The 12660-nt window shown below is 39.9% G+C and overlaps 2 protein-coding genes across 8 annotated transcripts in view; one reads left to right on the top strand and one right to left on the bottom strand.

Annotated features, from left to right (window-relative positions):
• The window catches only part of LOC144063872 (PH and SEC7 domain-containing protein 4), a 27210-nt gene extending 23494 nt beyond the window's left edge, over positions 1-3716 (top strand). For all 3 annotated transcript variants that reach the window (XM_077585814.1, XM_077585815.1, XM_077585816.1), the window contains one exon: positions 3639-3716. The gene's annotated coding sequence lies outside the window, so the exon portion shown is untranslated. The remainder of the gene's footprint in view (positions 1-3638) is intronic.
• On the bottom strand, positions 909-12660 carry pax8 (paired box 8). Of its 5 annotated transcripts, XM_077585817.1 has the most exons (12): positions 12554-12660; positions 10574-10776; positions 8038-8203; positions 7735-7932; positions 7514-7590; positions 7294-7419; positions 5720-5895; positions 5481-5601; positions 5113-5361; positions 3660-3755; positions 2704-2790; positions 909-1457 (listed from the first exon to the last, which is right to left on the bottom strand). In XM_077585817.1, the coding sequence occupies exons 2-12, from the start codon at positions 10593-10595 to the stop codon at positions 1387-1389; spliced, it is 1389 nt and encodes a 462-aa protein (XP_077441943.1). In that variant the 5' UTR covers positions 10596-10776; positions 12554-12660; the 3' UTR covers positions 909-1386. The 5 variants fall into 5 exon arrangements, 4 of the variants coding, with proteins under 4 accessions (XP_077441943.1, XP_077441945.1, XP_077441944.1 ...); XM_077585819.1 differs by lacking the exon at positions 5113-5361; XM_077585818.1 differs by lacking the exon at positions 10574-10776 and having other exon boundaries at positions 12554-12655.

Below are 12660 nucleotides of genomic sequence, written 5' to 3'. Positions count from 1 at the left end.
CCAAAGGTAATGATAATAACAAGAAGAGTAATCCCCCCGGAGGAGATCAAATGCAAGCCGTCCAAAAATGGTTAATGCAAAGCTAAATGGCAGACTTTTCTGTTTCTTTTTGTCGTTTGTGAGCATGTCCGCAATTCTTTAGATGGACGAGCCAGCATCATTTTTGTGGTGCATTTTCAAAATTGTCAATTTTCGTTTTTTTTTAACTGGGACGTATATTTTCACCAGGACAAATGCATTGTAAAATTGGAGTAGAGTTTGGGTATGCTACATTGTTAAAAATAATAAATAAATGTGGTCTAAAAAATGTCATAATTAAAACAATATGAGCATTTCTATCAGAAAACAAAATGATAGTAACGGTTTGACAATAGAGAGCAAAAGAGCTTCCAATAATATTGTTACTAATACAAATTATACAAAAATGTTATTGAAAAAAAAAGAAGACGACAGATATAGAAATAATAATTAGGGGCCGAGCGGATGGGAAAATAGCAAGAATCTGCATAAAAATAAAAATTAAAAAATTAAAAAATATTAAACCCCCGCAAACACTGATCATATTCAATATGTTTCCCAACAAAAAATGGGAGGAAAATTGGCAATTCCCCCCGCCCAACAAAAAAACAAGCAAAAAACAGGAAAAAATATATTTGCGAGAAATATGTGAATCCGCGAGTGTGTAATCATTTCAGAAAGTGACATTTCATTAAACAAACACCAGAAATCTCACCTTTGCCATGCTTTAATTAAAAATAATTCTTTAGAAACTCCCTATTTACAGTACATCTCCAATAATATTAATAACCGTTTATATGAATAAAAAATAGTCGCAATTCTTACCAACATTGGAACAACTTAAACACATGTATGGAAGCCTGGTTTTTGCTTTTTTTGTCATCAAATCATCACCCGGTTTGCTTGCCCCGTAAGTAAGTCACCATTTACATTATATACATCATGTAGACAAATAGAGATTTTGCCCCCCCCCCGAAAAAAAACCTCATTTGCAAGCAGATAAATCAAGAATGAAAAGATTTCCATTGTAAAAAAAAAACATTGTAAACCACCAACAACAAATAAAAAATGACGCATAGTTCATTATAAAGATGTTGCATATCCTTTGTCAGGTGTGCGAGAAAACAAGTCTTTGGCTGAAAAACTGCGACACGTACTGAGAAAGATGCACGGCGGCGCGACACGTAAGGCTGCAGATGTGTAAACGTGCTCGAGCCCGAGTTACCCTGGGTCGCTTGGATCGGGAATGAAGAAATAAATAATTGACTCGGCCCAAAAACATAAAATAGGTTGCTGGTTCGTTTGCAGAGTTGTCCGACAGTCCGTCCGGGTTCGAATCTGGCTCGTCGAGGTCCGTCCGGCGGGGGATTAGAGGTGGTCGTAGCCGGCCGCCGAGGGGGGGGCGCTGCGAGAGGCTGTGCTGTAATAATAGGGCGAACCTGATGGGGGCACACATAACAAAATGTGGGGTCACTATTTTTGACCAAAAGTGTCATCTTTATGGATGCAGTCTGCATGTATTACGTTTCTTTGGTTTCATCTTTGCTTTCCTCGTGTTCATTCGGTACAGGATCTTACTGTTGTCTTGAGTTTTATTTTTAATAATGACTGCCATGAAAATGATATATACTCCATCTTAACCGCTTTGAACTAACTGCATTGTTCCTGCGCGCTGAGCATGCAGCAGGCGCGATGATCTCAAACAGTTCACAGATCAACAGAATGCAGTAATGTAACGTACTATTTGCGATTAAATTCTTTTTTTGAATGTTTTGCCTGGTAAGCCCGTTCAACTTTTCAACCCGCATTCACACTGATGGACAATTTATAGTTTTCGTCGAACCTAAGGCCGAACGCTACTCAATTGTTGCCTTGGGCAATATAAGACAGAAATATAGATAATACGGTGCTTGGAATGGAGACTCAGCTCCTCTCGAAACCTCTCAGTACGGCAGTAATATTAGTTGCTCTCCACAGAGGATAAAGAACGCACGCATGAACAACAAATACACATTTTATTGTTCTCTATCACTTCCATGTATGATTTCAGGTTTTGAGATTTTATGGGGCAATTCATATGAAACAAATATGAATCCCATTTTGAAGTTACAGAGAAAAACGATGAGAATTATTAACAGAGCTCAATAGATAGAACCAGCGAATGCGTTATCAATTTAATTACGCTGAAATTGTATCAATTGGTTGCATTTCAGACTGCCCAAATAATGGTGCAGTTAATCATGTGAACTGAACATGTTCTCAATTAGAGGTGTGGAAAAACTACTCTGAAATTTGAGTTATATGAAATAGGCATAAAAGAAATTGTAAATTGTAAGTTTTTTTTTTTTTTTAGTTGTTTAATTTCACTCTGAAAGATGATGAAATTTGTGTTGGTGCTTTTTTTTTTGCTGAGGTACACTCTAAAAACAGTCGGGTCAAAAGTAACCCAATTATGGATCAAAAATGAACCGACACACTTTATGGGTCAGTTTGACCCAACATCCTGGGTTGTTTTTTTTTACAAAATGACCCCATTTTTTAACCCAAGTAAAGGATCTGACCAATATTTATGAGTTGTTTTACACTAAAAGAAAGTTGGGTCAAATTGACCCAAGTAGAGCACCGGTCCATTTTTGACCCATAGTTGGGTTATTTTTGAAAAAACATCAATCCATCCGCACTCACCCAGTATGCTTGAGTTGGTGAACCTCCAGGCTTCGCTGTAGGAGGCGTATGGCGAGTGGCTGTAGGTCTGAGCGGGGTAGTCGGCACCTTTTTAGGGTTACCCCAAAAAAAAAAAAAAAACGTTACAGGTTACGTGATTCTTTTCTTTAACTAACAAAATCATCCATATGATGTTTCTGTGCCGCTCAGCTCATCATTCACCAGCAGTTTAGCTGATCCTGTAAAGCATTAATCTACAGTGCAGGCGCGCGGGCCCAAATCCCTGGAAGGCAGCGGTGCGTGCCCGTCGCCCTCCAGCCTCCTCGTCTTTGCACTTCCTGCTTCAGACTCCCTCGTTCCTCTCCTTCTCGCTCTCTTTTTGAACATTCCAATATCTAATTGGTAATTATGTCGAGTGGGATGAATCCTCATGAATCCCCACCTCCAGCCCCCGCGGTCTGACCCCCCCCCCCTCTCAACCGCCCACCATCCCCCCTCTGCGAGGTAATTGTGTATCAACGCTCCCTCACTGCGAGCCCACCAGAAAAATAATAAATCAGACCCTCTCATTTCGCGCTTCGAAGGGCAGACTTCAAATAAAAATGGAAAAAAAAAAAAAAAAAAAACGCCACACATACACACAATGGCATCCTGACACACACACACACATTACAAAGACCACCCTCCTGGGCCCCCTGGTTCCCATGGCGATGTGTGGTCAGAGGTGTTTGGCAGGGTGGGGGTAGTGGGCAGCAGGGTGGAACCCCCAAGCCTGTTCCTTGTACCCCCTGGGCCCATGTATACACACACACACACACACACACATACTCTGTTCAAGTCAACTCATTAACTCCAGTCAAGCCTCCGTCGCAAACCGCTGCTTCCCCCCCCCCCCCCCGACCCCACTAATAGTCTCTCCTTTTTATTGTGTGTGTTTTTTGTGTGTGAATGTGCAGTACAACAAATGTGACTCGTACCCGCAACCGCGATGGCCGACGACGAGTATCCCGACTGGGCCGACGACGAGATGTGAGGTGGGTAACCTGGCAGGGTGGAGCTCACCATGTCTCGCCCTGAAAAACATCCACAAAGTGAGATGTTGGGTTACTTACTGCGTTGGTCGTCCTATCGCTGGACACAACATTAGCTACACCAAAATTGTAGCCATACAAAAAAGAAAAAGAAAAAAAAAAGCTCAATTCTGAGAAATATTGGAAATGTATTACCAAAGCAGGTAATCAGATATTGTATTTGTTGGGTTCACTCTAAAGTCTAAAAACAGTTGGGTCAATATTAACCCAATTTATTTCTTTTTTTTTTTTTTTAAATAACTTTTCATCTATCCATCTAAGAAAAGGAAAGAGGGAAAAAAAATCAATCTTAAAACAATATGAGCATCAGGGAGTAACCGTACCATTGTTTTCAAATTACCCCAATTCAAAATTAAATTGGGCTTTTTGATTTTAATGTATCTTAACCATTTTCCCCCAACAAGTCAATATTAATCCAATTTGGATCAAAAATGAACCAATCAACTATTTGGGTAATTTGACCCAACTTAGATTTTTTTTTTTTTTTAACAAAACAAACCAATTTTGGGGGGCTAGCTTTATACAAATTGACTCAATTATTTTGGGTTGTTTAGTACAAAATGGCCCGTTTTGTTGTTGTTGTTTCATGCAAAATTATCCATATCTGAGTTGTTTTGTACAAAATCACCATTTGTTGGTTGGTGTGTGTTTTATTTTGTCCAAACGATCCCAATTTTTTGGGTTACTTTGTGCAAGATGAGTTTGGGTTGTTTTGTACAAAACAACCCGTAAAGTTATTCAAATTACCCAAGTAGTGGATTGGTCCTTTTTTTTTTTTATAGCCAAATTGGGTTGTTTTATGACCAAGCTGTTTTTGTAGTGTATGCAACTTGTCAGTACATTCATGCCAGCCCAGTAAAAATTGATCTTTGGCGTCTGACCCAATTTGGGTCAAAAAGGGTGCTGCTTGGGTCAATTTGACCCAACCTTCCCCCCCAAATTGGGTTATTTTATATAAACAACCTAAAAAATGGGTTGATTTGTACAGTGTATCCCAGAATGTAGGGTCATAATGACCCAAGTGGTGTGTTTATCCTCCCCCCCCCTTTTTTTTTTTAACCCCTTTTGGGTTATTTTTTACCCAACTGTTTTTGAAATGTAGCCCAAACTGCATTCTGTGAGTCGGGTCTATGCAACCTCTCTTCAAGCAGCATGTGGCTTATGACTCATGTCATGTTAGTGGAAGATCTTGTTTGTGTACTGTATTCCACTCAATGCAATTTCTCCTCTTTCTCCCAAGAAACAAACTAAAAAAAAGAGCGTTTGGACACCTGGTCGTAAGCCAGTCAAAGGCAAATGATGATGAGATGAATGGATAACTAAGGGACATGGACGGTACCTGAGATGATTGACTGGCCGCCAAACTGGCCGTACACGGGTGCATGATGGGAGAATGAGTTGAAGGAGTTGGAAAAATGGTTGCTAGCTCCGCCAACGCTGCTGCAGCTGCTGCTACTCATAGAAACCGGTTTCTGGAGTTCTACAAATGCCAAGTTGGACGGCGCCATATTTGGCGAGGCGGGACTCGTGCTGGTGACCTCCGGGGACATTTCCTGCTTCAAGCAGAGCGGCAGGGACTGGAAGGGCTCTGGATGAGGGTGCGGCGAGGTGAGAGAATGGAGTCAATGAAACGATGGAAAAACAAAACAAGGAGCGAAAAAAAGTAGCTAAAACTGGTTTTGGCGCGAGAGGGAGGAGTCATCTCACCCGGCACCATGGCATAGCTCTGATGCGCTGTCAGGTTGCGTCCAATGGCGGAGCTCGAAGACGATAGGCCTCCCTTGGCCTCGTCCAGGCTGCCGCTGATGAGCGACAGTGGGTACAAAGTCTGAGGGCCGAGGATTAGCTATTAGCTGCCGCTCCAGGAACAAAAAAAAAACCCAAACCAAGACATGCTGATCTCTCGGGATTCTTCACAACACATCACGTGACGCTCCTGTCCTCACCTGCTCTGTCTTGCTACCGGAGGCAGAACTGGGGAAGGAGTCCGGAGGGTAGTGGGGACGCTCGAACCCGCAATCCACGTGCTGTGAGAAGTGCTCCACTCGCATACTTTTCCTGGGAATCCCGCCGCCGCCGCTGCCCTGCGAGTCCACGCTGTGCCGACAGCTGTCTTGGTCGCCTGAAGACCAAAGGATGGAGAAGAAGGAAATTCTGTCTATATTATGTGGATTATTACAGGATCGGAAATGAACAGAATCATGAAAAAATTATGTAGCAATGCATTTCAAACTGTTTGTAAACAATCTGCGCCAGGGTACGACAAGGTGGCAGAACATGCGTGACTACCGCATTATAAAAAAAAATATATATATATATATCTCAAATAGTTTGGGTTACTTTTGTCCAAGGTTGGATGAAATATTTTGACCCAGCAATTTGGGTTGAAGATTAGATTTGTGCGGTCTGAAAATTGAAGATGGTCGCCATCTTGAATACAGTTTTGGTGGTGGTGGCAACATGGCTCACTGAGTAACACCACTGAATTTAGACATGGGCAATGGCGTTCAAATCCTAGTACACTCTAAAAATTGTTGGGTCAAAAATAACCCAACTTTTTGGTTATTGAACCTAAAAAGTTGAGTCAAAAATAAATTAACAATAACCCACAAAACAACCCAGTTTTTGGATTATTGAATAACCCAATTAAATTGGGTCAAAAATTAATGACCCAACTTTTTAAGGTATTTAGCCCCAAAATGTTGGATCAAATTAAATTAATAACCCACAAATCAACCAATTATTTTGGGTTGTTTTGTGGGTTACTCATTTGAACCAACTTTTAGGGTTATTTGAATAACCCAAAAAGTTGGGTCAATCCCTTTTTGACCTAATTTGGTTTAATTTAGACCCCACTATTTTTAGAGTGAAAGCGAGAGTAGATTACATTCATTTGCCAAAAAAAAAACAATTTTGTGTCAAAAATTGGATTGACCAATTTGACCCAACATTGCAATGTTTTGTACAAAACCAACCATTTTAGGGTCAAATTGACCCAAGTGGCAGATGGATCAAAAAATTTAACCCAAAATAGGTTATTTTTTACCCAACAGGACTGCCGATTCGTAGCCAAAAATGGGCTAAATCAAGGACATCTGATGCAAAAGTGACTTGCTGTGGTGACCCTTGACAGGGAAATGTTGGTAATAAGATTAGCATTATTTTAATTACAGCTATTTGACTGATAACCTGGTGTGAGCCATTTCTTGGCTGTTGGGGCAAATCCTCAACCCAAATGCATTGGGTATGCATAACCCAGCACTGGCTCAGTTTTTGGATTTTGTGTTAGCTATTTCACTTAATCTGGGTTACTTTTTAACACAGCAGTTTTTAAGAGCGATATGTGCCCAGCGATTGGTTGGTGACCAGTCCAGGGTGTAGCCTGCCTTTCGCTCCATCGCACCTGTGACCTGGCATAGGACAATTGCTACAGAAAATGAATGGATGGATGCTGATGTACTGATTCCGATGACACGAGTTGGGCCTTGGCGGAGGTTTGCGCTCCACTGAGTATTCTTACTGTCATCGTGGCTCCTCTTGCCCTCGCTGCTGGGTTGGGGGATTCCCAAGAGGCCGCTAATGGAGTAGGTGGAGCCCAAAGAGTCGGAGTGCGGAGACTCGGGCGGGGTGACGGCCGAACTGGGAACTTCGAGAAGGGAAACGTGGGCGGATTAATCAAGCGGTTCAACAACAACAACAACAAAACTCCAATAAAAGGAGGACGGGTTTTCGAGACTCACTCAAGGTTTGTCCTGGGCTTAGGCCTTTTCCATCCAGGGGGAGATTAAACGGCTGCTGGACTTTGGTTCGAATGATCCTGAAAGAGAAAAACCTTCATGTCATTTTATGGTCCACGAAAGCTAGACCCAATTTTGTCAAAATACTTAAATGAAAGGACAATTATGGGGACAAGAAGAAGACATCCAGGAGTTGTGATGGTGAGGCGGAGGCGGAGCCTCACCTGTTGATGGAGCTGACGCTGGGCACGGTGTCGCCGTCGCACACTGCCTCGGCGAGCAGCCGGTCCCGGATCTCCCAGGCGAACATGGTGGGGTTCTGCCGCTTGTACTCTGCGATCTTGTCCACCACTTTGGGCGTGGCCACTTTGGGCTTGGAGCCGCCGATCACGCCGGGCTTGATGCTTCCCGTCTCGTAATACCTGCGGCGGCGAAATGTCATACAGTAGTAGGATTTAAAAAAAAAAAAAAAAACACATATCAGAGACGGTTGTTCTGTTGAAGCGGACTGACGGGTCGTAACTGACCGTCCCAGGATTTTGCTGACGCAGCCGTGGCTGACGCGGAGCTGGCGGGAGATGTCACACGGCCGGACCCCCTGGTGGGCCATGTCCACGATGCGTTGCCGGATCACCTCCGGAAGTGGACGGCCATTAACAAACATTCCGCCTAGTTGGTTAAGACCCCCATGACCTGGGGGAGGAGGGGGGATGAACACTTATAAATGTCGGGGAACCAAAAATGCCAATTGTTTTATGTAAGCAATGGGTCATAAAAATAAAAATAAAAATCACCAAGCAAGCACCTAAAAACAAACAAAAACTAATGCATTCACTTGGGAAAAAAAAAAACGCAAATAGTTTACAGTTTTTTCAGAACGTTTTTTTTTTTCCGTAATATATTTATCGGTTTTGTTTTTACATATTTTTTCTGTTCGGAATATTTCTTCTCTGTTTTTCTTTTTTTTCTGTTTTTCAGTAGATAAAGAATCATTTTCATCAGTTTTCCCCCAATTAAAAAATAAAAATAAAAAATCGCATTTACCCCAGTTTTTTTCCCCAGAATATATTTCTTTTTTGGGGGGGGGGGTTGTGGTATTTGGAATAAGCAGTTAAGGAAATGGATGGATGGGTGAATGGGAATTCTTCCCCATGCTGATTTTACACTTAAAAAAAATATATATATATTTTTTTTAATGTCTTTTTATTTTTTTAAACAACAACAAAAAACGGGCCTACTGCGTACAATGGCTTGTTACGGACAAAGATCGTTTCTGCACAATTTGTAGTTTTGCAAATAAAAATCCTTTAGAAACATCTATGCTTTTCATTTGGACACAAAAAAATGTTTATTATATTTGTATACATTTTTGACGATGTTTATATTTTAGTATAGGCTTGAACTTTCAATACAACGCAGTTATGAAACGTGTTACATATGAGGCAACACGTGGCCCGTTGAAGTTGGAAGTGTTGCGGTGACGCGCACGTTCACGCACGTTCACGCGCGCGCACAGGAAGTCTCCTGCGTGAACACTTTTCATTTAACCCATTCAGACGCGTCTCTTTCTCGCAGCCTTTTGCCAGCTTTCATTTCCACATCAAACGCACTTCTGGATTGAGGGAGGGGTGGGGGGGGGGGTCTTTTAGGGAGCAAGATGGGAGGGGCGGGGGTGAGGGGGAGTCTCTATTAACGCTGCCAGCCGAGTGTGGAGAAAAAATCTCCCCGCCAAGCTTCATCAACCTGCAGGATATTAAAGTCGAGCCACTACCCCCATCCCCCCCCCCCCTGCCCCCCCCCCCCCCCCCCCCCCCCTCCCTCAGTGAAATATGGTGCGGGTATCTGGCGCATGCGCACAGAAGAGGCGTGCGCGCCAAAGCATGCATTTGTCACTAAATTCGATTGGATAATTTGTTCTTTTACTTTTGACAATTGTTAATAAATATCAAATATAAAAACACACAGTACAATAATAATAACTTTAGACGAATTTTTAATACAGTCTCTTATCAATGATTATACTGTAAGTAACTGTACTTCATTTGCTGTATCTTGTCTTGTCTTATCTTATATTTGGGCTGACAAACTTCCTGCCAAATGGGACCATTCAAGTTGTGGGAATGTCAAGCAAGCCTGTCACAAAATGGAGTAAAAGGTGAGCAAATGAATGAATAATGAAATAGGATTTTTTTTAATCTTTTTTTTTTTTTGTGAGCAAAATGCAGTAGCTCGAACAAACAAGTACACGTTTTGTGTTCAGTGTAGTTCTGCGGTACTCAAACTACACATCAATACAATACCAGAAGAAAAAACAACAACCAAATTGTACCTCAATAATGAATCGATGAAAGCACAAACAAATAAATGGTTAAAACAGACAGTTCTTAAAAATACAAATGATTGCATTAAAAGTTAAATACCACTCAACTAGACTTTTTTTTCTTCTTACTTTTAGATCAATATTAAATATGAATTTAACCTTTTTTTCTTTTTTTTTTAAATATATACTGTCTTTGAAAGGTGAAAAAAGTAATTTTGGGAATTAAAAAAAAAAAGTACAATGCAAATAAACTGTAGTTAAATGTACTGTACTAAAAAAAATGGACTGGATTTAAAGAAAAAGTGAAACACAACTGAATGAATTAGTCATAAAGTGATCACTGTGCTGTAGTAAAGAAAAAAGTGAGACAACTGAACTGTACTTTTTTTTAAGAAAAAAATTACTGTACTGGGTAAAGAAAACGACTTAATTAGAACTGAACTGCATTTCAAAAATGCATTGTACTTTAAAGGTACCAAAAAAATCGCCATTAATTTTTTAAAAAATCGATACATAAAAACTAAAATTGTACCGCACTGAATAAAAAATTAAATACAACTGAACTGTACTTAAAATATGTATTATTATTATTTTTCAACGAAACTGTCTGTATTGATTTTTCCGCGTTTGCTTGCCTTTTACGTTTGAAACGTTGTCATTGCATTTGTATTGAATTCAGTGATTCTTCCACATGCCACTAGAGGGCGCGCTTTGAGAGTCCTGCCCGGCTGTAGCGTATTTACCTCTTGCACTGGCTGTGGACATATCCCTGAGATGCTGCTCCCTGCGTGTCCACCAGCCAAACGGCAGCACGCCCGTGTCCTCCACCCTGTCACTCCTTTTTTCACTTCTTTGTCTTTTCTCACTCCTTCGCTTCTTCTTCTACTTCTTCTACCGCCTGCGCAGCCGGCCTGCCTCGACGGGCATGAGGACGGCCCGTCCGATTCTGCAGCAACACAACAATAATTAAGATGAACTCGCTCGTACCGTTAGCATAGTAGCAGATTCGTCTACGCCATTTTGAACTCCCTGCCGCAACAGCGGAGAATTTTTTTTTTTTAGCAATAGTTTGCTCATTTAAAAGAGATAACCTATATATATATTTGATGACGTTTTCCAAAATGAATCACTGAATGACGTTTTCCAATTGCGCATAATATTACGAATAGTTTTTCTTAATCTAGGACAGTACATTTGTTAAGTACAGTTCAGTTGTATTTAACTTTTATGTGCAATTGCATTTAATCTGTTAGACTGTTTATTTCTGGACATTAAAAAAAAAAAATCAAATTTATGTTAATTTGTTTGATTTCCTACCGTGTTTTTTTTTTATGTTAAAAAGTGATTTCGGCTATTATTATGCTATATGCTAACATAGTGATCTGTATGATGTGTGTATTTGTGTGTGTGAGGCAGAACAAACACTTGGCTGGTGTTCATTGGGTCGTAGAAAGACTTAAATAACACCAAAAGAGCATTTTTTTTTTTCAAATAAAGCATGCACGTAAAGGGCATTTAATTTTTTTTAATCTAAAACGCTATGTTAGCTAACAGCTACATGCTATCATGTCTTTTCCACATTCAGGAAACTCTCTTCACCCATTCAGAGCTCTTTTAATGAGCTTATGCTTTATTAGGGGTAAGGTGTTGAATAATTTGAACGGGGTAAAATGTCTTGGTATGCAATGTGAGAAGGATGTAAAATATGATATAACAATTAATTGACGAAAAGATGAAGAATAAAAATTGTGTATGGATTTTTTTGTTGTCGTTAGATGTCAACAATAACAGCGTATTTGTTTCTCGTGTCATTATTTCATATCATCATTTGTAGCTGAGCACTTTAAATGGGAGTTTCATCACATCAAAAATGTTACTCGACATTTATACTGACATTTATAGCACATAAAGTCCAAAGTGTATTTTGATTGCAACGATAAAAAAAAAAAGGTCTAAAAAAAAGTGTTTAGATTTCTCACTCTTCACCAATAAACGGTAAAAATTGTACTTCATCATAAATATGACACTATTGATGCATATTGTTGGCATCGTTATTTAAAAACAATTATGTATTTTGTATTTAATCGTATTTTATTGTTTGAGTCATCAAGTGGGAAAAAGTTGCGATTTTTCCGTTTTTACTTCAAAATGTAATTGACTCATTTTATTGGCCTAAAAATAGAAAATAATGAAATGACAACACATATAAAAAAAAAAAAAATGTTTTATGACAATGCATGGATTTTGAACTCACTCATTCACTCCTTTTTTTTTTTTTATTAGTCATTACAGTTCACATTATTAATCTTTCCCAGATATGGCAGCAATTATATTTTTTTCTCCCTCTCCGTAATATGAGTCTTAAAACAAAAACAATTAGTTGCCTTTTTTTTGGTGCTATTTTCTGTGCAAACACAAACAATAAATAAAATGTTTAAAAAAAATGGATATCATTGCAAGTAGGGGGAAAAAAACGTTATTTATTCATTTTTAATTTTGTGGTGTGAAAAAAAAATAGCCCAATTTGCACATTATATTAAATCAGCATGGACTTATTCGGTTTTTATTATTTATTTATTATTCACCATTAACTCTTAGCCTAAAAAGTGCAAATAAAACCAAATAAAAAGGCTTCTTTAGGCCTTTGCCAGTTACGTCACGCAATCAACCTTCCGCCTCTAAAATAAACATTTTACACACACAGAACAGGCAACTTTTCTTACCTTTTTCCGCCGCCCGCGCGTGAAAACTGAAGATTCCCCTTCGCGAATGTTGCGCGCTAGTATCCAAACGTCGCGTTGGCGCGTGTGCGTGTGTGCGCCTTGCTGTG

Source organism: Vanacampus margaritifer, chromosome 14, assembly GCF_051991255.1.
Source record: "Vanacampus margaritifer isolate UIUO_Vmar chromosome 14, RoL_Vmar_1.0, whole genome shotgun sequence".
Taxonomy (NCBI): Eukaryota; Metazoa; Chordata; class Actinopteri; order Syngnathiformes; family Syngnathidae; genus Vanacampus; species Vanacampus margaritifer.
This window is presented reverse-complemented; position numbering and strand designations above follow the sequence as displayed.